Source organism: Saccopteryx leptura, chromosome 2, assembly GCF_036850995.1.
Source record: "Saccopteryx leptura isolate mSacLep1 chromosome 2, mSacLep1_pri_phased_curated, whole genome shotgun sequence".
NCBI lineage: Eukaryota > Metazoa > Chordata > Mammalia > Chiroptera > Emballonuridae > Saccopteryx > Saccopteryx leptura.
In genome coordinates, this window is record NC_089504.1 from 333,386,216 (window position 1) to 333,410,877 (window position 24,662).

At 43.6% G+C, this 24,662-nt stretch overlaps 1 protein-coding gene across 1 annotated transcript in view; it reads right to left on the reverse strand.

The window, feature by feature from the left end:
• The window catches only part of VPS53 (VPS53 subunit of GARP complex), a 181,072-nt gene that overhangs the window by 44,353 nt on the left and 112,057 nt on the right, over nt 1-24,662 (reverse strand). The window contains exons 14-16 of the mRNA XM_066363548.1: nt 15,308-15,550; nt 10,290-10,437; nt 575-657 (exon numbers count right to left, since the gene is read on the reverse strand). Of these exons, the coding sequence (XP_066219645.1) occupies nt 575-657; nt 10,290-10,437; nt 15,308-15,550 (474 nt within the window). The remainder of the gene's footprint in view (nt 1-574; nt 658-10,289; nt 10,438-15,307; nt 15,551-24,662) is intronic.

Genomic DNA, 24,662 nt, shown 5'->3' on the forward strand with positions numbered 1-24,662 from the left:
TGACTAGTCAGAGACAGTGACCTCTTTTCTCTTAGATTGTCAAATAAAAAGTGACAATAGCCAACACAACAAGAGCCTTCTGGTGTCAATGAATCAAAATTATACCTATTATTTTTTCTCAGATAAGCCAAAATATATTTTTTTATGTGCCGCAGAATTTAGTAATTAGTTTATGTGTGCCATGAGATGAAAAAGGTTGAAAATCACTGCTTTATATTCAAAACCACTGGTGGCGGGGCCAGTCCTCTGTGGATTCAAGGGGGGCAGATAGGAGGCCTTGGACCTGACCTTTCAGGGATGGCCAAGGGAGGCTTTTTTTCTCTTTGTTATTCTAATAGTGAAACAATAAAAACCCAGAAGTTAAAAGTGGTTGTAGCTGAGGAGACAGACTGGGATACAATCTTCTAATTGCACCAACCTCTAGCACTTCTTCTTAGTGGCCAGTGACAAATAACCCTGATCCAACAGAAAGCCCCAGAAACCCCTTGGGATCTGTCATGACTTAAAGCCTACAACCAGAGACATGCTGCTTTGGGAAGGGCAGGCCTAGAGCAAATGTGTGCAAGGTACATACGTGCTGAAGGTGTCCATTTCTCCAGTCAGATTGATGCGTTCAGTCAGACTCACGTCAACTTTTTCTTTGAGTTTTTCTTCTAGCTATTAGAAAATAAGTGATAGAACAGCATGCTTAATGATTAACCAAATGAGTGTACCATGGTAAGAATACTTAACATTGAGTTTGACAATTCAGGCACAATTCCAGGCATGTTCCACGTATTGACTCAATTCTCACAATACTATGAGAAAGATCCTATTGCTATCATTATCTTTAAAGATTTATTTTATTGTGCTTGCTTTGGCAACACATAGACTAAGATTTTATTTATTGATTTTTAGAGAGAGAGAGAGAGCATCAACTCATAGCTGCTTCACTTCAGTTGTTCATTGATTACTTGTCCTATGTGCCTTGACAGGGCAAGCCCGGGGTCTGGAACCAGCAACCTCAGCATTCTGGGTCTGTTGGGCAAATAAGTTTGTAAAAGTTGTGTTATTTGATTTTGCCTACTTTTATTAAAAAATGGCCGCTGCTGCCTGACCTGTGGTGGCACAGTGGATAAAGTGTCGACCTGGAAATGCTGAGGTCGCCGGTTCAAAACCCTGGGCTTGCCTGGTCAAGGCACATATCGGAGTTGATGCTTCCAGCTCCTCCCCCCTTCTCTCTGTCTCTCTACCTCTCTCTCTCCTCTCTAAAAATGAATTAAAAAAAAAAAAAAGCCCACTCTAATGAAAATTAAAAAAAAAAAAAAAAAAAAAGGCCGCTGCCCACATAAAATGGCTAATTACCTTCCTGCTTGGGAAGGAGCTTTGTTATGCTAATGTGTGCTGGAGGAGGTTTGTTTTTTTGTTTTTGTTTTTTTAATTTTATTTATTCATTTTTAGACAGGAGAGAGAGAGAGGAAGAGAGAGAAACAGAGAGAGAGAAGGAGGGAGGAAGGAGCTGGAAGCATCAACTCCCATATGTGACTTGACCAGGCAAGCCCAGGGTTTCAAACCGGTGACCTCAGCATTTCCAGGTTGACGCTTTATCCACTGCGCCACCACAGGTCAGGATGGAGGAGGGGTTTTTATACCAAAAAGTTTTAAGGAGGAGGAGAAGGGGAAGGAGACCATGTTTTTGCAGAGAAGCAGCCAAGATGGCGGGGTGCTGAAGGAGAAGCCAGTTTGTACAGAGTTTGTGCAGAGATGAGAAGAGAGAAGGCATGTAGATGGGGAACCAGAGGTGATTGAGGCTAGTGGGGCCTTTGATTCTAGGAAAACCGGGAGAGCCTGACCAGGCAGTGGCACAGTGGATAGAGCGTCAGACTGGGATGCCGAGGACCCAGGTTCGAGACCCCGAGGTCACCAGCTTGAGCGCGGGCTCATCTGGTTTGAGCAAAAGCTCACCAGCTTGGACCCAAGGTCGCTGGCTTGAGCAAGGGGTTACTCGGTCTGCTGAATGCCCACAGTCAAGGCACATATGAGAAAGCAATCAATGAACAACTAAGGTATCACAACGTGCAACAAAAAACTAATGATTGATGCTTCTCATCTCTCCGTTCCTGTCTGTCTGTCCCTGTCTATCCCTCTCTCTGACTCTGTCTCTGTAAAAAAAAAACACAAAAAAAAAAAACCCACAAAAACCGGGAGAAAGTCAGTGGCTTTGGGAGTCCTGAATGGAAAGGGAAGTGTTTTCTTGCTGTGTGTATTTACTCGCCTGATGGTGTGAGGCTGGAATAAAGGCATGGCCCACCAGTTTTCAGCTCCACAGTTTCATTACCGTCTATCTGAATCTAATGTGAACCTGCACAAGCCTGGCTGTGATGGCCGTGGCCCCTGGCCTTACAGTATCGATGCTCTTTCCACTGTGCCACCACAGGTCAGGCTCTATTGCTATTTTGAGTGACCTACCCAAGAGAGTGAGTGGTAGGACCAGGAATCAAACATCCTCAAGAACTTGTGCCCTTTAGCACTGGACCATAACTTTCTCTTATGACACACTGACAATTCATTTCACTAATTTTAAAAAGGACCCTAATTTTTAAGATATTGCCCCATCAACTGTAGGCTCACTCCCCAACAATGGAAACCCTGGAGGAGGGAGACAGTAAAATCAGGATTAAAGTATTCATTGAGTGCTCCGACACCCCCCCACTGTGTTAAGGTGTTACGAAGGCAAAGAAAAGCAGCACAGTTTGTGCCTCCAGCAGTCTAGAGCACATGAGACAAATGCTGGCCATGCTCCCAGCCGCCCCAAAGACAAATATAACTGAACAGGAATTGTAAATATCTCCAGACATCCCGGGAATGGATTCATCTAGTACTCCCAGACCTATTTATTATACAAACTCTAAGAATAATGAATGTTTTGTCTTAAATTTAAAAATGCTCTTAGGGATACGTAAATTACTGCAATCATTTTGGAAGGCAATTTATTTAAAAAGCAAAAAATTAAATATACACACCCTTTGAGCCAGCGATTTCACATCTAGAAAAGTATTTCAATGAAGTAATGAGAACAATGTACAAAGTTATGAAAGTATTCTTTGTAACATTCATTCATTCAAACCAGTATTTACTGAAAGGCCATTTTGTACCAGGCTCTACAATAGAGTAAGACTGGGGTCGGGAACCTTTTTGGCTGAGAGAGCCATGAACGCCACATATTTTAAAATGTAATTCCGTGAGAGCCATTCAACGACCCGTGTACGTTAAGCATTATCCAATAAAAATTTGTTGTTGTCCCAGAGGACAGCTGTTGCTCCAGCCACCCGCAACCATGAACATGAGTGGTAGGAAATGAATGGATTGTAATACATGAGAATGTTTTATATTTTTAACATTATTATTTTTATTAAAGATTTGTCTGCGAGCCAGATGCAGCCATCAAAAGAGCCACATCTGGCTCATGAGCCATAGGTTCCTGACCCCTGGAGTAAGAGAATTATTCAATGAACAAAACAAGATCCTGTTCTCATAAAGCTCACATTCTAGTGCTGTTTGTTACTGAAAAACTGGAAACAATCTGCATGTGTATTTAGGAGTATAAGGCCAGTGGTCCTGGCCATGCAGGTTCCCACTGAATTCAGGCAGATGGTAAAGAAACAGGAGAGCTGGAAAAATGGTGGGCCATTCTGTTTATTAGAGTCTGAAATGGTGGACAAGCAAGCTGGCAGGGAAAACCACTCGTCCTGTACCTCTCTCTCAGCACTCACAAGCAGACAGGGCGGGGGGGGGGGGGGGGACCTGGGGGGAGACACCCTTCTCCAGCAAACAATACCAAAAGATGCCCCCCCCCCCAATGGCGCAGGCAATCCACAATCTACAATCTGCCGCCCTGAGGGCAAGCACCTGCAGCCTTACATAGACTACACACACAGGTGCTGCACTGTGCTCAAGTACCAATCAGGCAAAGTACAAGAGAGCAAGCCTAACACACTGCCCCCCAAAAAGAGACTGATAAAAAAAATTATGGTGCAGGCTTACAATGCTTAACTCTTCAGCAGCTTTGTTCTGTTACACTGAAAATAAAACCCAAACTTCTAACCATGACTTGGGTTCCCTCTCTTGCCCACATCCAGCTTTCCCCCTTGCTGGCTTGGCTTCAGTTACATTGACCAGTTAAAGCTGGGAAAATATCAAAGTCTGTTCCCCCCCAGGGCCTTCATACTTCTGACTTCCTTCCCCTGGAACACTCTCTAGGCCTCACCTGCTCCTCCCAACTCTCAGATCTCTGCTTTGCTTCAATGTCACCTCCTCAGAAAGACTTTTTTTTAATATATAAATAAATTTTTATTAATTTTAATGGGGTGACATCAATAAATCAGGGTACATATATTCAAAGAAAACATGTCCAGGTTATCTTGTCATTCAATTATGTTGCATACCCATCAGAGAGGCTTTCTTGATCACTCTAATTCTGTAGGCAATATTTGTTTCCTTCTTAGCACATAACACAAAATTGAGGGTACATCTTGGCTTACATATTTATTATCTGGCTCACTCATCAGTTCTAAGTTCCATGACAGAAAGAAACTTGGCTACTTTGTTCACCACTGTTAATTAATATCAACTATAGTTCTTGGGACATATATAAGTGTTTCAGAAAGATCTCTTGAATGAATGAATGAATGAATGAAATACCGCATGCACATATTAAGTATAAAAGTGTCACAATTAGTAAACCAATATTGATACATTATTGGTATTGTCTTTAAATTTTTATTTTTCCAATTCTTCATTGCTTGGATTCTTAAGTCTCTGGTTTCCCCCTCCATTATTTTTGGGGGCCCCCGCCTGGCTCAAACCCCAGCAATTTTTTAAGGAAACTGGGTTGTTTGCCCTGTCGATCCTCCTATAGTTGGATTTTGTTGATTGCATCCACAAGGTAATAATTAACATGCTCCTTTGACCCTCTGTGTTTCCTATAGATTATAGTTTGATGTACTGTTGACCCTTGAGCAACATGGGTTTGAACTGTCCACTTACATGTGGATATTTTTTAATACATATGGAGATTTCCTCTTCCTTATATAATAAGTTTTTCTTTACCTTACTTTTTTGGGGAATTATATATGATTTTTTTTTTTTGTATTTTTCTGAAGTTGGAAACGGGGAGGCAGTCAGACAGACTCCTACATGCGCCCAACCGGGATCCCCTGGCATGCCCACCGGAGGCGATGCTCTGCCCATCTGGGCATCGCCCTGTTGCGACCAGGGCCATTCTAGTGCCTGAGGCAGAGGCCATAGAGCCATTCTCAGCACCCGGGCCAACTTTGCTCCAATGGAGCCTTGGCTGTGGGAGGGGAAGTGAGAGACAGAGAGGAAGGAGAGGGGGAGGGGTGGAGAAGCAGATGGGCGCTTCTCCTGTGTGCCCTGGCCGGGAATTGAACCCGGGACTCCTGCATGCCAGGCCAACGCTCTACCACTGAGCCAACCGGCCAGGGCCATATGTGAATTTTTGACTGCATGTGGGGCTGGGGTGTGTGTCTGTGCTCTTACCCCCGCATTGCTCAAGGGTTAACTGTAGAACAGGGGTCGGGAACCTTTTTGGCTGAGAGAGCCACAAACACCACATATTTTAAAATGTAATTCTGTGAGAACCATACAACGACCTGTGTACGTTATGCATTATCCAATAAAATTTGGTGTTGTCCCGGAGGACAGCTGTGATTGGCTCCAGCACCCGCAACCATGAACATGAGTGGTAGGAAATGAATGGAATGAGAATGTTTTATATTTTTAATGTTATTGGTTTTTTTATTAAAGATTTGTCTGGCCTGACCTGTGGTGGCGCAGTGGGTAAAAGCGTCGACTTGGAACGCTGAGGTCGCCAGTTCAAAACCCCAGGCTTGCCTGGTCAAGGCACATATGGGAGTTGATGCTTCCTGCTCCTCCCTCTGTTCTTTCTATCTCTTTCCTCTCTCTGTCTCTTTCTCTCTCTGTGTCTCCTCTCTCTAAAAAGATGAATAAATAAAGTGTAAAAAAAAAATAAAAAAAAATTTTAAAATAATTAAAAAAAAAAAAAAAAAAAAAAAAGATTTGTCTGCGAGCCAGATGCAGCCATCAAAAGAGCCACATCTGGCTCGCGAGCCATAGGTTCCCAATCCTTGCTGTAGAAGTATGATCAGATTCAGGTTCTTGTTTTCTTTGTAGAAAACTGTTTCATGATAGTGTGTGTACTTCTCTCATGAGTGCATGATGTTTGGTTGTCTCTCTTTTTGTAAACCAGCAGCCACTAATGGTCAATGCCCAGATCCATTATTCCATTAGGAACTATAAAAGAATGATATTCTATCTTTTCTTCATTTATTAGCTAAAATTCTGCTAGAAGGAAATGCTTCCCATTGTCAATTATTTGGTTATCCTGAGGTATAAGTCAAATGGAAAGGCAGGGTAAGAATTTTTCCTTTATTTACCAGTATTTAATTCATACCCATGGTTCCTTAATATCTTCAAAGGTGATAAATGAATTTTAAAAAAATCAATATAATCAAATGGGTTGAATTGTACTTGAGGTTTCAGTCTACGTAGTTCATCTTCTCACCGATGTTCATATGTCCCACCTTTGACCAGCAGGGCTTATTCAGGTTGGCTCCTATATGAGTTTACTAGGGCTGCCATAATGAATTACTACAGACTTGGCGCCTTAAAACAGACATTTATTCTCTCACAGTTCTGGAGGCCAGAAGTCTGAAATCAAGGTGTTGGTAGGATTGGTTTCTTTTGGAGGTTGTGAGGAAGAAACTGTTCCATGCTTCTCTTCTATCTTCTCGTAGTTGCTGGTAATTCTGGGTTTCCCTTAGCTTGTAGACGCGTCACTTCAGTCTCTGCCTCCATCTTCACATATCGTTTTTCCCTGTGTCTTCGAGTGTAAATCCCCTCTCCTTTCTAATGACACCAGTCACTGGACTTAAGGGCTCACCCTACATGCAAGAAGATCTCATCTTGAGATCCTTACTTAAGTACATCTTCAAAAATCCTATTTCCAAATAAGGTCATATTTACAGGTACTGGAGGTTAGGACCTAGACATGTTTTTTTGGACATTAAAGATACTTCAGCTGCTGAGTGAGTCCTTTTGAAATGACACTCACAGTCTTTGATATTTTTCTTTCTGTTTGTATGACATGATGTTCTAGGCTCATCTTGTACATTTCCTGCCCAAACCTGAAATTAGTTATTTCTCCAAGAATCTCTGGTTCCTTTTAGTGGAAAACGGTATTTAGCAATCACAATATAGAGGCTAAGAATGTATTTACTTTTATAATCAGTAAAAATAATTTTCATTAAATGACAAAAAATTGGGTACATCTCATGAGTCATTAAAAGGGTCTTTGATCTAACACATCTAGAACTTCTAAGAATCTGTTCTACAAAAATAATGTAAAACATTATATGTTCTTTATAAAACAGGATTCTTTTTTTTTTTTTTTTTTTTTTTGTATTTTTCTGAAGCTGGAAACGGGGAGAGACAGTCAGACAGACTCCCACATGCGCCCGACCGGGATCCACCCGGCACGCCCACCATGGGGCGATGCTCTGCCCCTCCGGGGCGTCGCTCTGCCACGACCAGAGCCACTCTAGCGCCTGGGGCAGAGGCCAAGGAGCCATCCCCAGCGCCTGGGCCATCTTTGCTCCAATAGAGCCTTGGCTGCAGGAGGGGAAGAGAGAGACAGAGAGGAAGGAGGAGGGGGGTGGAGAAGCAAATGGGCGCTTCTCCTATGTGCCCTGGCCGGCAATTGAACCCGGGTCCCCCGAGCGCCAGGCCGACGCTCTACCGCTGAGCCAACCGGCCAGGGCCTAAAACAGGATTATTTATAAAAGCAAAAACTTGACACAGCATAACAATTATCAGGGATATTGTTACATAATTTGTAGCAAATGCTGGTTTTTTATTTCTGTTCATTTATTTCTTCATTTTAGAGAGGAGAGACAGAAAGAGAGAGAAGGGGGAGGAGCAGGAAGCATCAACTCCCATATGCACCTTGACCAGGCAAACCCGGGGTTTTGAACTGGTGGCCTCAGCGTTCCAGGTCTACACTTTATCCATTGCGCCACCACAGGTCAGGCTGTAGCGAACGTTTTAATGGAATATTATGTAGCCATAACAATGACAGTAATAAAGACATAACAGCAGAAATGCTATGATGCTAACATCAACAAAAAAGAAGAGGATATGAAAATTAAGTCAAGATCACAGCATACAAAATATGTTGATGAAAAATAAATTTTATAAAACCCCTCCAAATCGCTAAGATGATTATTTGAGAGTGATAGGATTAAGAATCATTATTTTTATAGGGTTTTTTTGGTACTATAGTTATTTTACTTTTAAAATACTATTATTTATATGTGTGTATTCTTTCTCATTCTGAAAACACACAGAATAAATAGTGTTTCTTCATCAGAGAACTCAGGGACTCCTGCTTTGGAGAGGACAGATACTGCCATCCTGCCTTGGGAGTTCTTGGGTCTAAACCAGTGGTTCTCTAACTTCTTGAAGTCGAGGCACATTTAAAATCCTACAAATAATTGTAGGCACACTATATAAAAATTTCTGAGAAATATGTTATAATATTAAGTCAAATATTAAAGAAAAAAATATAAAGTCCAAGTGTGCTTTTATGGTAATTAAATGAAATAAATACAACAAAATTAAATATATTCAGACATTAAAAACATTTTTATGTTACATTTTTTGTTATGCTTTTTAGAATTCGTAAAAAAGAGGGGTTAAAAAATAAAGAAACGACAAAAAAGTTATCTTTTTATATATATAGATACATACTTAGTAAGATTTCATATATTTGGCAGGTCCTGGTGCGAATGTGTTAAATTTTCTCATTCTTGTGTTTATGAGAAAACTGATGTGTCCTAGCGATTTCTTAAATGTTTGGGCATATATTTGAAAGGCAAACTCTCATTTCCTCATCAATACATTGAAGAATTCCTCTCTTTTTACTCTTAATTGTGTTGAGTACAGAAAACCCCCACCATACATATCATGTTAACTTTATACCAAACAAAGGATAGAAGAAACTTGCCTCCAGTCTTTCTGGGGAACATGGGGGGTAGTGTAAACAATCCAGCTCCACAGCTTAACAGCCTTTTGCAAACTAATCAGGCAAGTGAGGTGGGGGGTTGGGCAGACTGTCAGCTTACAGCCAATTCCCCACACCTCTGTCCCCCAAAAATCTAAACTCCAAAAACCTTGTTGGTTTTTTTGGTCCCCAACATGCACATATTTCTTTGGAATACCATAGGGCACACCTGGAAATCTTCTAGGGTGCACCAGTGCACCCAGGTGCACACTTTGAGAACCACTGGGCTAAACAGACTGCTGTCTCTGGCTCCAAGGCCAAACCTTTCCAGACCATTCCCTGTGTGACTCAGTATAACCAGGTCTCCAAGCAGAGCAGCAGAGCATGCTGCTGCCTCCACCTCTGGCTGGCCTACCCCCAACAGTGAAGTTTTTGAGAGAACACTTCTTATTTGGCCTCCTCTATTCTTGCGGTAGCTCACAGGTACTCCACGCTGTCCTGTCTGGGCCATAATTTATGACTGCCTTCCTATGATCTAGACATGTGCAAATAATAAACCCAAAAAGAGGGGAAGAGCGAAACCTTCCCAATTACTTTCTTTCTCTTGGCCTGAGGTGAATTCCAGATTAAATGTGAAAAGGAACTTCTAATCCCACATCTAAGGCTGAATGGAAAATTATTCTGGGTCTTCCTTCTCTTAATGGGGAACTGCAGTAGAGGCATCACCCTTTCCTGCCTCACAGTTCCTGAACGTCAACATCCAAACAATGGTTATTTGTTTAGGCAGATTGAGACTGCTATGTAAATTCCAGGAGACTCATAAACCCCCAAAGGATTCTGCTTAGCCTAGTAATACTTCTGAGAATGGAATAACTGGCTGTGACTCATCACCACCAAAGGCTGAATCCTGGTACCCTTAAGTTTGTTTCTGCTTGTCTCATACAGGAGACAGGGCTACTGACCTACTTTTAAAAGGGCATATCCTTTTTGTAGCTTATATAACTCCAGGGAAGAGACCAGTCATACTTTCTTGCCCAGGATCCTTTAACAAGGCTCTTCTGTAAAATGACCATCTTCTGGCTCGATAGCCAGTTTTCTTCTGTGGGAGGCCAACTGGTCTGCTTAAGGTTGTATGTGGCCTACCAACTGAGCTAAGCGGCCCAGACGGTCTGGAAAAGGAGCAGGAGAGTGGGCAGCCAGAGCGGCTCACCTGCTGGGTAGTGGCCAGGCAGTACTCTGCTGTGCTTAGGATACTGCAGATGAGGCAGAGCTCCTCCAGAGTGAACTTGGCTGCTTCTGAGCCCTCCTTCTCCTTAAGGAGGCTGCTGATGGTCAGCCCTCCACTGCTGCTCGTGGTTCTGAGGAAAAGGAACAGGAAGTAGTCAGGCTGGGACTTCTCATTTGCTTCCTGAACTGGAAACTGCACACCTTAAGACAAAGAAAAGGGGGAAGGAAAGGCTGGACCTGGCCCAAATAAATCCACATACAATGAGTCCTTTCCTATTGACCTCACCTTGACTATCATCTGTTTAAATTCTCTCACCATCAGAAATATGAAGAGATGATTCCAACAGTGAGCCAGAAATAAGTCATATTTACTACAATGATCTGATACTCACAGAGAAGGCTGCTGAACAGACTCTTTGCTTAGCTTGGCATTTTCTGACTTACAGCACAAGAGCTTGTTCCCCAATTGCTTCTTTCAATTAAGCAAATTCTGCACAGGAATTTGTTACTGTGCTTATGAAGGGGCACCAAAGTGAATGTTAAGACATGGTTCCTGCCCAAACCCCTGAGTGCCATTTGAAACCCAAAGGCACCTCATCCCTTCCCACTGATCCAGTCACATGGTCACAAAAAGCCAAAATGTCGCTATAAAGCTTCCTATTTCTTTTTTTTTTATTTTTTTTTTATTTTTTTTACAGAGAGGGATAGATAGGGACAGACAGACAGGAACAGAGAGAGATGAGAAGCATCAATCATCAGTTTTTTGTTGCGGCACCTTAGTTGTTCATTGATTGCTTTCCCATATGTGCCTTGACCGTGGGCCTTCAGCAGACCAAGTAACCCCTTGCTCAAGCCAGCGACCTTGGGTCCAAGCTGGTGAGCTTTACTCAAACCAGCTGAGCCCATGCTCAAGCTGGCGACCTCGGGGTCTCGAACCTGGGTCTTCCGCATCCCAGTCCGACGCTCTATCCACTGCGCCACCGCCTAGTCAGGCTAAAGCTTCCTATTTCAACAGTCTAATTTTTTTTTTTCTTAAGTGGGAGGGAGACAGAGAGACAGACTCCCACATGTGCCCTGATCAGGGTCCACTGGGCAATCCTGTCTGGGGCTGATGCTCTTGAATGAACTGAGCTATCCTCAGTGCCTGGGGCTACACTCAAATCAATTGAGCCACTGCCTGCAAAAGGGGAAAAGGGAGAGAAAGGAAAGGGGGAGGGGGGAAAAAGAAGACAGTAGCTTCTCATATGTGTCCTCACCAGGGATCGAACCTGGGAAGTCCATATGCTGGTTGATGCTCTACCCACTAAGCAAACCAGCCAGGGCCTAATTTTTTTTTTTTTTAAAGAATATAGAGTTCAATCACATTTATCTTAAAAATAAAAGAGAAATTTCTCCTTTAAAAGACTGGCCCAGTCTTACTGAGAATCAAAGAGTAGAAAACATTTTAATTCCCATCACTTACAAGAGTGTACTGGCACCCCTATCCACTCTGGGTTAGAAGTATCATGTTGTACAACCTTTCCAGAGTTCTATTTCAGGAGCTTAAAAAAAATGTCCAGCCTGACCAGGTGGTGGCGCAGAGGATAGAGCGTCGGACTGGGATGCGGAAGGACCCAGGTTCGAGATCCCGAGGTCGCCAGCTTGAGCGCGGGCTCAACTGGTTTGAGCAAAGCTCACCAGCTTGGACCCAAGGTCGCTGGCTCGAGCAAGGGGTTACTCAGTCTGCTGAAGGCCCACAGTCAAGGCACACATGAGAAAGCAATCAATGAACAACTAAGACTAAGGTGTCGCAACAAAAAACTGATGATTGATGCTTCTCATCTCTCTCCATTCCTGTCTGTCTGTCCCTATCTATCCCTCTCTCTGACTCTCTGTCTCTGTAAAAAAAAATGTCCAGATGATTTGACCCAGTAGTTCCACTTTGGTTTAAGGATGCTTTCCTGAGTGTTACTTAAAATACCAAAACAGTGAACCCAACCTAAAAGATCAATTAAGAGAATGATCGAGAAGACTCTCAGAAGTTAACTGAGGGCCCTGGCCAGTTGACTCAGCGGTAGAGGGCCAGCCTGGCATGTGGAAGTCCTGGGTTCGATTCCTGGCCAGGGCACACAGGATAAGCACCCATCTGCTTCTCCACCCTTCCCCCTCTCCTTTCTCTCTATCTCTCTCTTCTCCTCCCACAGCTAAGGCTCCACTGGAGCAAAGTTGGCCTGGGCATTGAGGACAGCTCCATGGCCTCTGCCTCAGGCGCTAGAATGACTCCGGTTGCAACGCAGCAATGCCCCAGATGGGCAGAGCATCGCCCCCTGGTGGGCATGCCGGGTGGATCCCGGTCGGGTGCATGCAAGAGTCTGTCTGACTGCCTCCCCGCTTCTAACTTTGGAAAAATACAAAAAAAAAAAAAAAAGTTAACTGACTTCTATATGTTTGATTTCCATGGCTTCATTAAAAGTGCTTTGATAGCCCTGGCCGGTTGGCTCAGCGGTAGAGCGTCGGCCTAGCGTGCGGAGGACCCGGGTTCGATTCCCGGCCAGGGCACACAGGAGAAGCGCCTATCTGCTTCTCCACCCCTCCGCCGCGCTTTCCTCTCTGTCTCTCTCTTCCCCTCCCGCAGCCAAGGCTCCATTGGAGCAAAGATGGCCCAGGCGCTGGGGATGGCTCTGTGGCCTCTGCCTCAGGCGCTAGAGTGGCTCTGGTCGCAATATGGCGACGCCCAGGATGGGCAGAGCATCGCCCCCTGGGGGGCAGAGCACCGCCCCTGGTGGGCGTGCCGGGTGGATCCCGGTCGGGCGCATGCGGGAGTCTGTCTGTCTCTCCCTGTTTCCAGCTTCAGAAAAATGAAAAAAAAAAAAAAAAAAAAGTGCTTTGATAAATATTTACTGTCCTGAGTGCCGACTATTCTCTGTTGGCCTTCTAGATTCATTCTCTTCCCTTCTCTATGGCTCAGGAGACTGACTTCCACAGACTTATCAGCCAGGTTCCTTGGCCCTCAGGCCTGCTTGTGGGTTTAGCCAATGGGAGATGCAGCAGGAAGTCAGAGAGGTAGAGGAGAGAGGAGTCTAAGTAATGACTAGTCCTCCAGTTCCCTCTGTGTCAGTGTGGTCCTGGCAGTGACCTGCCTTCTATGACTCCAGTTTCCGTGGGGCAGACCTTGGTCCACAGCCCTTGCTCTCAAGTGAGTTTTAAAGCAGCAATAATTACACACTAGTATTTGAATGCTTCAGAATCCTCTGTTGGTTCCTTTGACCTTGCCCCCTTTTCTGTGAATACACAGCTGCTTTACCTCTGACAACATCCCAGTAGAGGATCCCATTTGTGACCTGCTGTGACACTGGCTAACATGTGGAAGTCCCAGAAAGATAACTGAAAGCAGCAGGGTATAAACTATAAACAGTAGAGTCCCAGTTCTTGCTCCCCATTTTTTTTTTTTTGTGACAGAGACAGAGAGATGGACAGACAGGACAAGAGAGGCATCAATCCTTCATTGCAGCTCCTTAGTTGTTCATTGATTGCTTTCTCACATGTGCATTGGCTGGGCAGCTACAGCACAGCAAGTGACCTCTTGCTTAAGCAAGCGACCTTAGGCTCAAGCCAGCGACCTTGAGCTTCAAGCCAGTAACCTTTGGGGTCAAGCCAGTGACCATGGGGTCATGCTTATGATCCTATGATCAAGCCAGCAATCCTGCACTCGAGCTAGTGAGCCCATGCTTCAGTCGGATGAGCCCGTGCTCAAGCTGGCGACCTTGGGGTTTTGAACCTGGGTCCTCTGCATCCCAGTCCCATGCTCTATCTACTGCGTCACCACCTGGTCAGGCAGTTCTCTTAAACAACCAAAAGACACAATCACACACATCATGTATAAATAAAGAATGGAAAAATATATACCAAAATGTTAAACCTGTTTTCTATGGGTAGTGAGATTATAGGTGATTTTTATTTTCAGTCTGTGCTCTTCCGTGTCTTCTAACAAACTGCTGTTATTTTGATAAGCAGGATAAAAGTTACTAAACATTTAAAAATAATTTTTCTCACAAAGAAATTCTTGTTGTTAAACATATCTGCTACTTTAAATCTCTTATAGAGCATGGAAATTTTATTTCCTTTCCTTCAAATAATGTAAAACTCCCATATATGATACATTTAGTGAAAATGACAGAAATTAATTCTATAATTGTTGAGTATAGAATTTATAATTACTAAATTTCGAAGCACCACCTTAGATCAGATTCTATTACATCAAAATTGCTAAAACTCTAGTTGAATGATTCATTTATTTCAAGTAATAAGCAATGTAACACATTCTTATGCTCCAGTGAATACAGTGAGGTCACTATAATTCGGAGCTGTGCTATGCAACCTCCTACCCCTAAATCCCACTACATCTTTCAACATTAGACTCTCTCCAGCATAGCAAGATACACATACCGTAGGAGAGACTGGGATGTAACCAGCCCAAGGGAAAGCAGACTCATGCCTCTCATCTACTTATCATCCCAGGACGAACTCTCATTCAGTGGGGCCTGAATGAAGCTGCCCATGATGATTAAAAGTTATTTCTACCACCAATACCCCACAGTTTTTGGCCAAGTACCCATCACTGTATCCATGTAAATTGAAAACAGATACAGGGTGGATCAAAAGTAGGTTTACAGTTGTGAGAACATGAAACACAGAGTTTATTCTTGTTTATTATTTTCCACATGAAAAACTGTAAACTTACTTTTGCCCACCCTGTGTAATGGGCTGACTCCTGGGAGTCCGTGTGGTAAGGTCTGACCTTTGCTGGCAGCCAGATGGGCATTTCCTCTAATGATCTGGATAGGCTGTGGAATCCCATTTAGTGAGGAAATAGTCTCAGACCCTTGGGAACTCAATTAGGGTGTTTTCCTCCTTGACAGTCTTAGCAGTTGAGTAAACAACTTCAGAGTGGATTTCCTTCAAGATTTCCATATTTAGGTATGTTTAGAATCAGACTTCACCACTTGGAAGAACAGGACTCACTTGGGAAGGTTGCCAGAGAGGATTTTCCAGGCGTATTCTCGGAGGTACTTCTGGAAGATGGTGGTCAGCGCAATCATAGGCTCACCGGTGCTGAGCTGAGAGCACTGCACCATGCACTTCTTGTAGTAGACGAAGAGGTCGGCGCAGCTGGGCAGCACAGCGCCCCCTTCATCCGTGTTGGGCTTCGGTGGCCCCTGCGCTTTGAAATCAGCCACAAACCGATCTATCAGCTCTCCGAGGTTCCTAAAAGGAAGAAAACCTGAAACGTTATTCTAGTTCAAGAAAGAGAAAGGACTCGGCCCTGGCTGGTTGGCTCAGCGGTAGAACGTCGGCCTGGCGTGCGGGGGACCCGGGTTCAATTCCCGGCCAGGGCACATAGGAGAAGCGCCCATTTGCTTCTCCACCCCCGCCCCCTTCTTCCTCTTTGTCTCTCTCTTCCCCTCCCGCAGCCAAGGCTCCATTGGAGCAAAGATGGCCCGGGCGCTGGGGATGGCTCCTTGGCCTCTGCCCCAGGCGCTAGAGTGGCTCTGGTCGCTGCAGAGCAACACCCAGGAGGGGCAGAGTATCGCCCCCTGGTGGGCAGAGCGTCGCCCCTGGTGGGCGTGCCGGGTGGATCCCGGTCGGGCACATGCGGGAGTCTGTCTGACTGTCTCTCCCCGTTTCCAGCTTCAGGAAAAAAAAAAAAAAAAAAAAAAAGAAAGAGAAAGGACTTAATAAATGTGCTTGGCTGTCAAGATTAAGTCATTCCTAATGCTTTTTACATTTGAAATCAGACCCGTTTTTATCAGTATCAACATTAACTGTCCTCACTACTCCTAAAATAACAGCAACCATGAAATGTAGCAGTTGCATGCTGATTCACACTTATCAGGGCATCTCATGAGCATATCTGACCCCAGGCCCTGGAGGGAGATAGGTATTACTGAACCCTCTGAGAGATGAAAAAAATTAAGGCCTAGAAAGTTTGTCACACAATTTTGTGACAGAGCTGAGCCCAGAACCCACCACTTGAGTGAATGCACTGGTCCTTCTACCATATTAGGGCCATCTCCCCTTTCCATGTATGAAAACCCTGAGTAATAATAGTAATCATTTTCTGAACACTTATAATATACCAGGCACTATGTCAGCATTTTATTTAATTTTTAAAATTTATTTGTTTTAAGTGAGAAGAGGGGAGACAGAGACAGACTCCTGCATATGCCCCAACCGGGATCCACCCAGAAACCCCCAATGCTCATCTGGGCCAATGCTTAAATCAACCGAGCTATCCTCAATGCCTGAGGTGGATGCTCAGGCCAAACGAGCCAACGGATACAAGAGGCGAAGAGAGAGAGAAGGGAGAGAGGGAGGGGGAGAGAAGCAGATGGTCGCCTCTCATGTGTATTCTGACCAGGGATTGAACCTGGGTTATCGGCATGTGGGCTGATGCTCCATCCACTGAGCAAACTGGCCAAGGCCGATGCCAGCATTTAAAAAGTGTTACTCAATAAACTTCACTTAGTCTTCGTAATAACCTTATAAAGTAGGTACTACTATTATTCTCATTTTCAAAAAGCAAAGTACATAAAAGTTAAGTACTTGTCCAAGGTCATACAGCAAGAGGGTAAGGGAGCCAGAATTTAAAACCAAGCAGCCTGGCTCCAAACCTCATGCTTTTAACCATTCTAACCTACTACCTTCTAAAATACAAAAATATTATGATGTCAGCAAATATCTAGGTATCATTAACCTAAATGTGCCCACAAGATAGATGCCTAAACAAAGAGAAACTACAAATAAATATTCTAATGCTTTCTTTCTCCTTTAATGAAGTTTTTTTTACTTCCAGACTTAAAAGCAGTGGTGGGATTCAAATAATTTAGCAGCTGGTTCTATGCCCTAATGGCCATTTTAAGTATAAAAAAAAGATATACCAAAAGATAGTTTATTATTTCATGCATTTAATACTTAAATAAGAACAATAAAAGAGGTATATAAAAATAGATTATGAGTTTTAAAATATTAATGAAAAAATATTAAAACTCAATAAAACTGTTATTTAAGATATTTCCATATTACTTCTTGATTGGCGTCCTCACAATTTTTTTCACCTATGGATGGAATGGCATTACTACGGGCACTTAGAATACACTGTTGTGCAGATGAACATTAAAAAAGAGTAAGGAGCCTGACCAGGCGGTGGCGCACTGGATAGAGCGTCGGTCTGGGATTCAGAGGACCCAGGTTTAAGACCCTGAGGTCGCCAGCTTGAGTGCGGGCTCATCTGGTTTGAGGAAAAAGCCCACCAGCTTGAACCCAAGGTTGCTGGCTCCAGCAAGGGGTTACTCGGTCTGCTGAAGGCCCGCGGTCAAGGCACATATGAGAAAGCAATCAATGAACAACTAAGGTGTTGCAACACGCAATGAAAAACTAATGATTGATGCTTCTCATCTCTCTCCGTTCCTGTCTGTCTGTCCCTGTCTATCCCTCTCTCTGACTCACTCTGTCTCTGTAAAAAAAAAAATAAATAAATAAATAATAAAAAAAAAGAGTAAGGAATGTAAATTTGTGGTTTCCTCATTGGGCGGCTGCTCAGGTGCCCACCTTAGAGAGAACTCTAACTTCAAGTGCCATTTTAACAACCGGTTTGCCAAACTCAACAAAAAATTAGGTATCGGTTTTGCAGAACCAGTGTGAACCAGTGCAAACTGGCTGAATCCCACCACCACTTACAGGGGGAGAGGAGAGGGTCTGAGCAGCTCTAGGCTTGCCCAGGTAACAGTGGTGATGATGGCTGCAATTATTTCCCATTTCCCATTCAAACATCACTGACTTCGCTTCAGTCAGGAGTCATCACTAGTTAGGATCCAGCAGGGCCGTATTGGTTGTTCCCTGCACAGTTGTTCGGTATGAAAAATGGGAGGGGTTCCCATCCCTCTTGACATTTTGCATCTTTGTAGGTGGCTGGCTAAGGCTACAAGGATCCAGCTGTGCTTTTCAAATGTATTTATATAACAGTCATGAAGAAAAAGACAAGAACCACACACAGCATCAATTAGCAGGAATAGGAGAAAACTGACATTTTTACTCAAGAGTTTTTGTTATTAAAAGCTTATTATATCCAGATGCAGCCATTCTGCCCTCAAAGAACTTCACACCTAGGCTAAGTCTTTCTGGCCAGGGACAGCAGCTGGGAAGGAACTCCAGGGTCTCCACTCCAATTCCCTACAATCCTTCCTTCCTTCTTTTCTTTCTTTTTTTTAGTTTTTTATTTTATTTTTAGAGAGAGAGACAGACAGGAAGGGAGAGAGATGAGAAACATCAAATTGTAGTTGTGTCACTTTAATTGTTCATTGATTGCTTTCCTCTCTTTTTTTATTAAGTGAGAGAGGGGGAGGCAGTGAGACAGACTCCCACATGAGCCTTGATTGGAATCCACCCAGCAATCCCCTACCCAGCAATGCTCTGCTCATCTGGGGCTGCTGCTCTGTTGCTCAGCAACCAAGCTATTTTAGTGCCAAGGCGAGATCATGGAGCCATCCTCAGCACCTGAGGTGAACTCTTTCAAACCATTCAAGCCATGGCTGTGGGAGGTGGAGACAGAGAGACGGGGGGGGGGGGGGGGGAGGAGGGCAGGGAAAAAGGGAGGGGTGGAGAAACAGATGGTCCTTTCTGTGTGCCCTGACCAGGAATTGAACCTGGGACTTCCACATGCTGAGACGACACTCTACCACTGAGCTAACCAGCCAGGACTCATTGATTGCTTCTCATACATGGCTTGCCCAGGGGAGCTCCAGCTGAGCCAGTGACCCCTTGCTCAAGCCAACAACCTTGGGCTCAAGCCAGCAACTGTGGGCTTCAAACTAGCAACCTTTGGGCTCAAACCGGTAACTCAGCATTCAAGCTAGTGATCCTCCACTCAATCTGGATGCTTTTCTTGCCCAACCTTTCCATGTAATGTCCCACCTCTCCTCCATAGGGACCCTCTGCTCCAGTCAGACTCACCTCCCCTGCCCACTCGATCTCCTTCCCTGTGCCTTTGCCTGGATGCCTCCCTCCTCCAAAATGTTCTCCCTCCACTTCTCTAATCGGCTCTACCCACACACCTCCTACTCACAACAGTCCTCCATCTCCATTTCAATGCCTGTTATCTGTAATACACTGATACTTTATTTCTAAGCACTTAAATATACATTGTAAGGATATAAAATATTCAAGATACAGGTTAACTGTCTCCCATCCTGGGCCCATAATGGCAATGTACACCAATAGTGGTAATTTTGTTTATTTATTTATTTATTTATTGACCTTAGAGAGAGAGGAAGAGAGGGAGGAAAAGACACAGAGAGAGAAATAAACATTGATTTGTTGTTTCCTCTCCTCTCCTCTCCTTTCCTTTCTTCCCTTCCTTTCTTTCTTTCTGGAAAGAGAGAGATAGAAAGGGAGAGAGAGAGTGACAGAGGATAAGAAGCATCAACTCATAGTTGCTTTCACTTTAGTTATACACTGAGTTTCTTGTATGTGCCTTGACCAGGACTCTGCCAGTGTCCCCTTGCTCAACCAGCGACCCTGGGCTTTTCATCCCAGTGATCTTTTGGGCTCAAGCTGATGAGATTTGGGATCACATGGATGATTTCTTCACTCAAGCCAGAGACCCTGCACTGACAAGGCCGCACTCAGAGCCAGTGACCTCAGGACCCTGAAACAGCGACTTCAACATTCTGGGTCAATACTTTATCCATTGCACCACCACCAGTGAGGCTCAGAATCGTTCTGAGATAGCCCACTAGGCGGCCACTTCTAATAAACTAAGTTGGTACAAAAGGTGAAAGCTGCTTGCTATATAGCAGAAGAATCATCTGTTTCTTGTATGCTATTACAAGCTTTTTGAGAGCAGGGCTCATGTTTATGTTACTTCTGCTCCCCCTAGGCCCATCCCTCATGTGTATGTGTGAACCTACTCTCCCAATTATGTCGGTGCCCAGTACATCCTCAGCTGATTGACCTCTACACTTTGTTCCTAAAGGGTGGGAACGGAAGGATGGGAAGGTGGAGAAAGAGTGGGGGCTGGTGCAGTGGAGGAGAGCATGTAACAGAAGCCAAAAGTCTTTTTATGAGAAATCCTAATCTCCAAATCCATAGTGCCAACCAAAACAGGGGCCAGAGCTCTGCAGTGCTTTTACTTTCACCTTTTCTCTAATTTCCATAGAAGCGGAAGTCAGAATACTTATTCACCTATCACTCATTTCAGGGCCAACCTGATGAGTTAGATCAGTGGTCCCCAACTCCTGGGCCGTGGACCGGTACCGGTCCACAGAGAAAGAATAAATAACTTATATTATTTCCATTTTATTTATATTTAAGTCTGAATGATGTTTTATTTTTTAGAAATGACCAGATTCCCTCTGTTACATCCGTCTAAGACTCACTCTTGACATTTGTCTCGTAAGTTCAACAATTATATTTAAAAATATCACACTTTTTATGCCGGGTGCATAATTTTATCATTTTATTTTGTGCATTTATCCATCCCACCCTAAAGGCCGGTCCGTGAAAATATTTTCTGACAGTAAATCGGTCCGTGGCCCAAAAAAGGTTGAGGACCACTGAGTTACATGATACATTAATTATGATCGTACACTATAAAGAAAATTTCAACTTGAAAAAACTGTAGAGTTCTATATTTTGAAGAATGTCCGCCAGGTGACTTCTGACATTGTTTTCGGGCACAGATGAGAAATAAACCAGAGGCACCTTCCCCACTCTTCTGTCTCAAGCCCACTGTGTATATCACACTTCTATGCTACACAAGACTTCAGAAAACAAGTAATTAACATCTCACAGAAAAGAACTTTGTAAAAGTTACCCCAATGGCAACAGGCAAGGTTCATTAGTTTGAATAATGATCCAGTCCAGTCAAATAGCGACCGAGTACTCAGAGGCTCTGTGGGCTGTCAGTATCAGGCATAAATGAATTCAACAATAACAACAACAACAACGCAAAGGTTATCATTTCTCCCAAGCACCAAAGACTACCCTAACTTCTGGCAAGATCTTGTAGGACTACTGGAAGAAGAGTGCATGTGCCACATTGACCTGTTTGTTGACTGGAATCACAAGGAGGCACCTTTTATACCCTACAGCAGGGGTCCCCAAACTACGGCGGCCCCCTGAGGCCATTTATCCGGCCCCCGCTGCACTTCCGGAAGGGGCACCTCTTTCATTGGTGGTCAGTGAGAGGAGCACATTGATCATCTCATTAGCCAAAAGCAGGCCCACAGTTCCCATTAAAATACTGGTCAGTTTGTTGATTTAAATTTACTTGTTCTTTATTTTAAATATTGTATTTGTTCCCGTTTTGTTTTTTTACTTTAAAATAAGATATGTGCAGTGTGCATAGGGATTTGTTCATATTTTTTTTATAGTCCGGCCCTCCAATGGTCTGAGGGACAGTGAACTGGCCCCCTGTGTAAAAAGTTTGGGGACCCCTGCTCTAAAGCAATTACAAAATCAAGTAAGAGAGTACAAAGGGTCAAGTCCAGATCAGGGTGCTATTCGGGTTCAGACATGGTGTCTGCCCCTTGATGCTTTGATCTATTTAAGGAGATAGGACCCTCATGCTGATTATACTTAGATTCCAGATAGCAACAAAATGCTAAATTTGCAGTATACACAAAATGAACAATTTGTTTTAGACAAAGGGAATAACAGAACACGAGAGAGAAAATTTCACAGTAGATTCGGGTAAGAGAATTAAGGCAGAGAGTCAGAAGTGAGCACTGAACAAGGTGAGGAAGACAGGGTAGGAAGGAGAGGGGTTTGGCTCAGGTAGAAGATACGAATGAATGAGAAAGGCTGCCTGCAGTTTGACTTACACAGTCTTCTGCACTTCCACAGAAAATGATTCATATCTTTGTCCCCTCAGGCTGTGTACCATAATCTTTCTTTGGCCTCTCTCTCCCACTGGAGCTGTAAGCCTGTAAACTAGGCATGTACTGGGTGCATTATAAATACTATCTCATTTAATCACCACAGTAGATGTGAGTAAAAGGCCGCCTTATCCCATTTTATAAATAAATAAACTGAGGCTGAGGAAAATAATATAATTTTCCCTTGGTCACAGAACTGATTAGAGTGAGAATTTGAACCCAGGTCAGACTCCAGAGATAAGCTCCATCCACTCACTATACTGTGTTTTGATTTCAAAACTGTAAAGCACTATGTAGATAAACCGTACTACAATTATTGTTGTTATCCACTTTCTCTCCAGCTTGAAGAAACATGTCACGGATGTAGATGGTGTCTTTCCTCTCTTCCTGTAATTTGAGCCTTTGCCCAAGAACTGGACAAGCATTTCAGTTGGCATGGGAAATACTGCCAGAGATCCATTGATAAATAAGATGACCTAGGAATAGAGATTATTGTGGTGCAGTATCAATAGAGGGAAACATTAAAACAAAGAGAAGAGCCTGACCAGGTGGCGGCTCAGTGGATAGAGCATCAGACTGGGATGTGGAGGACCCAGTTTTGAAACCCTGAGGTCACAGGCTTGAGCAGGGGCTCATCTGGCTTGAGCATGGGGTCGCTGGCTTGAGTGTGGGATCATAGACATAACCCCATGGTCACTGGCTTGAGCTCAAAAGTTGCTGGCTTGAAGCCCAAGGTCGCTGGCTTAAGCAAGGGTTCATTTACTTGCTCTGCTGTAGCACCCACCAGGTTAAGGCACATATGAGAAAGCAATCAATGAACAACCAAGGTGCCGCAACAAAGAATCTCTCTCCCTTCCTGTCTGTCCCTATCTGTCCTTCTCTCTGACTCTCTCTGTCTGTCAAAAAACAACAAAAAACAATATAACGAGAAGAAAAACCACCAAGCTTATCTGTGGGTGACCAGGGCACTTTCCTTGGGTGCACCTGCACTCAGCATTCACAGGAACAATGTTCTAGCTGGGAAGTAAAAGGGTGATGGCACTGGGAGAGGAGATGTAGCCAGAAAAGGCTGACAAAGAGGTATGGTCAGAACCCTCTAAGGTCTCCAGGAAGTCACAGAACTTGCTAATTAAAGGACACTCAAACTAATTTGTACCCACCCCACTTCCCCTTCCTTTTATAGTTGGGGCCAAGGATTTGACTTTGGGGAGCCAAGGCTTGGCTTGAGCCCAACTGGGAGATAGGTTACAGAGAGGTAAATGGAGCAAGGAAGTAAATATGGGGCGGTACCGGGAGCCACATTTCCTACTGCTGTACAAGGAAGTTACAGACATGGAAAGGAGGAAGCAAAGAAAAACCTCTGCAGTTAGATTCAAGTTGAAGGTATCAGCATAACTCACAGGTTTTAATATAGAAATAGGTGTAAAAATAGATACAGAGATATGTGTAGAATCACATACATATATTTCTTAGCTTTTACAGTGGAAGAAATCTATAAGCATGACACCCAAGCATTAGTGAACACACCTGATGCTAAGAACTTAGTTCCTGAGTATCATTCCCACCAAAGGAACAAGGGAGCCTAAAAAAATGAACGACTCCAGGGCTGAGGGAAGAAAGCACAAGATGAGCCTGGTGTGTTTGAAAAGAAGTGCCCAAAATAGTGACAGGAGCATACAGGAAAGGGGGAAAACCAATTTGAAGGGGATTCCAACGACCAAATCAGGGCCTATCTGAGCATTAAAATAAATAATGGATCCTGGAAGAAAAAAAAGAACATTTGCCTGACTTGTCGTGGTGCAGTGGATAAAGCGTCGACCTGGAATGGTGAGGTGAATGGTAAGAAACCCTGGGCTTGCCCAGTCAAGGCACATAAGGGAAGCTACTGCTAGTTGGTGATTTCTGCTCCTCCCCTGCTCTTTTCTTTCTCTCTTTCTCCTCTCTCTAAAATCAATAAATAAAATCTTAAAAATAAAAAAAAGAACATTAGTGGAAAAACTGGTGAAATCCAAATCAGGTCCGGTGTTTAGTATAATATACTATACTATACCAATGCTAACTTGCTGGCTTTGATAACTGTGCTATGGTTATGTAAGATGTTAATTAACATCTTAGGGGAACTTGGGAAAAGGGAATATGGGAAATATGTTCTATTTTTGAAATTTTTCTGTAAGTCTGAATTTGTTCCAATATAAAGTTAAAAAAATAGCAATGGCTATAGCCTATTGAATAAAATAGGATCTACGAGTCCATATGATATAAATAAATGGGCGCAGAGAAAGCTTTTGCTTAAAATATAATACCAACTAAGAAATGTAGAAGAGGCCCTGGCTAGTTAACTCAGTCAGTTAGAGCATCATCCCGAAATGACAAGGTTGTAGCTCTGATCCCCTGGTCAGGGCACACATGGGAAATGACCAATGAATACACAACTAAGTGCAACA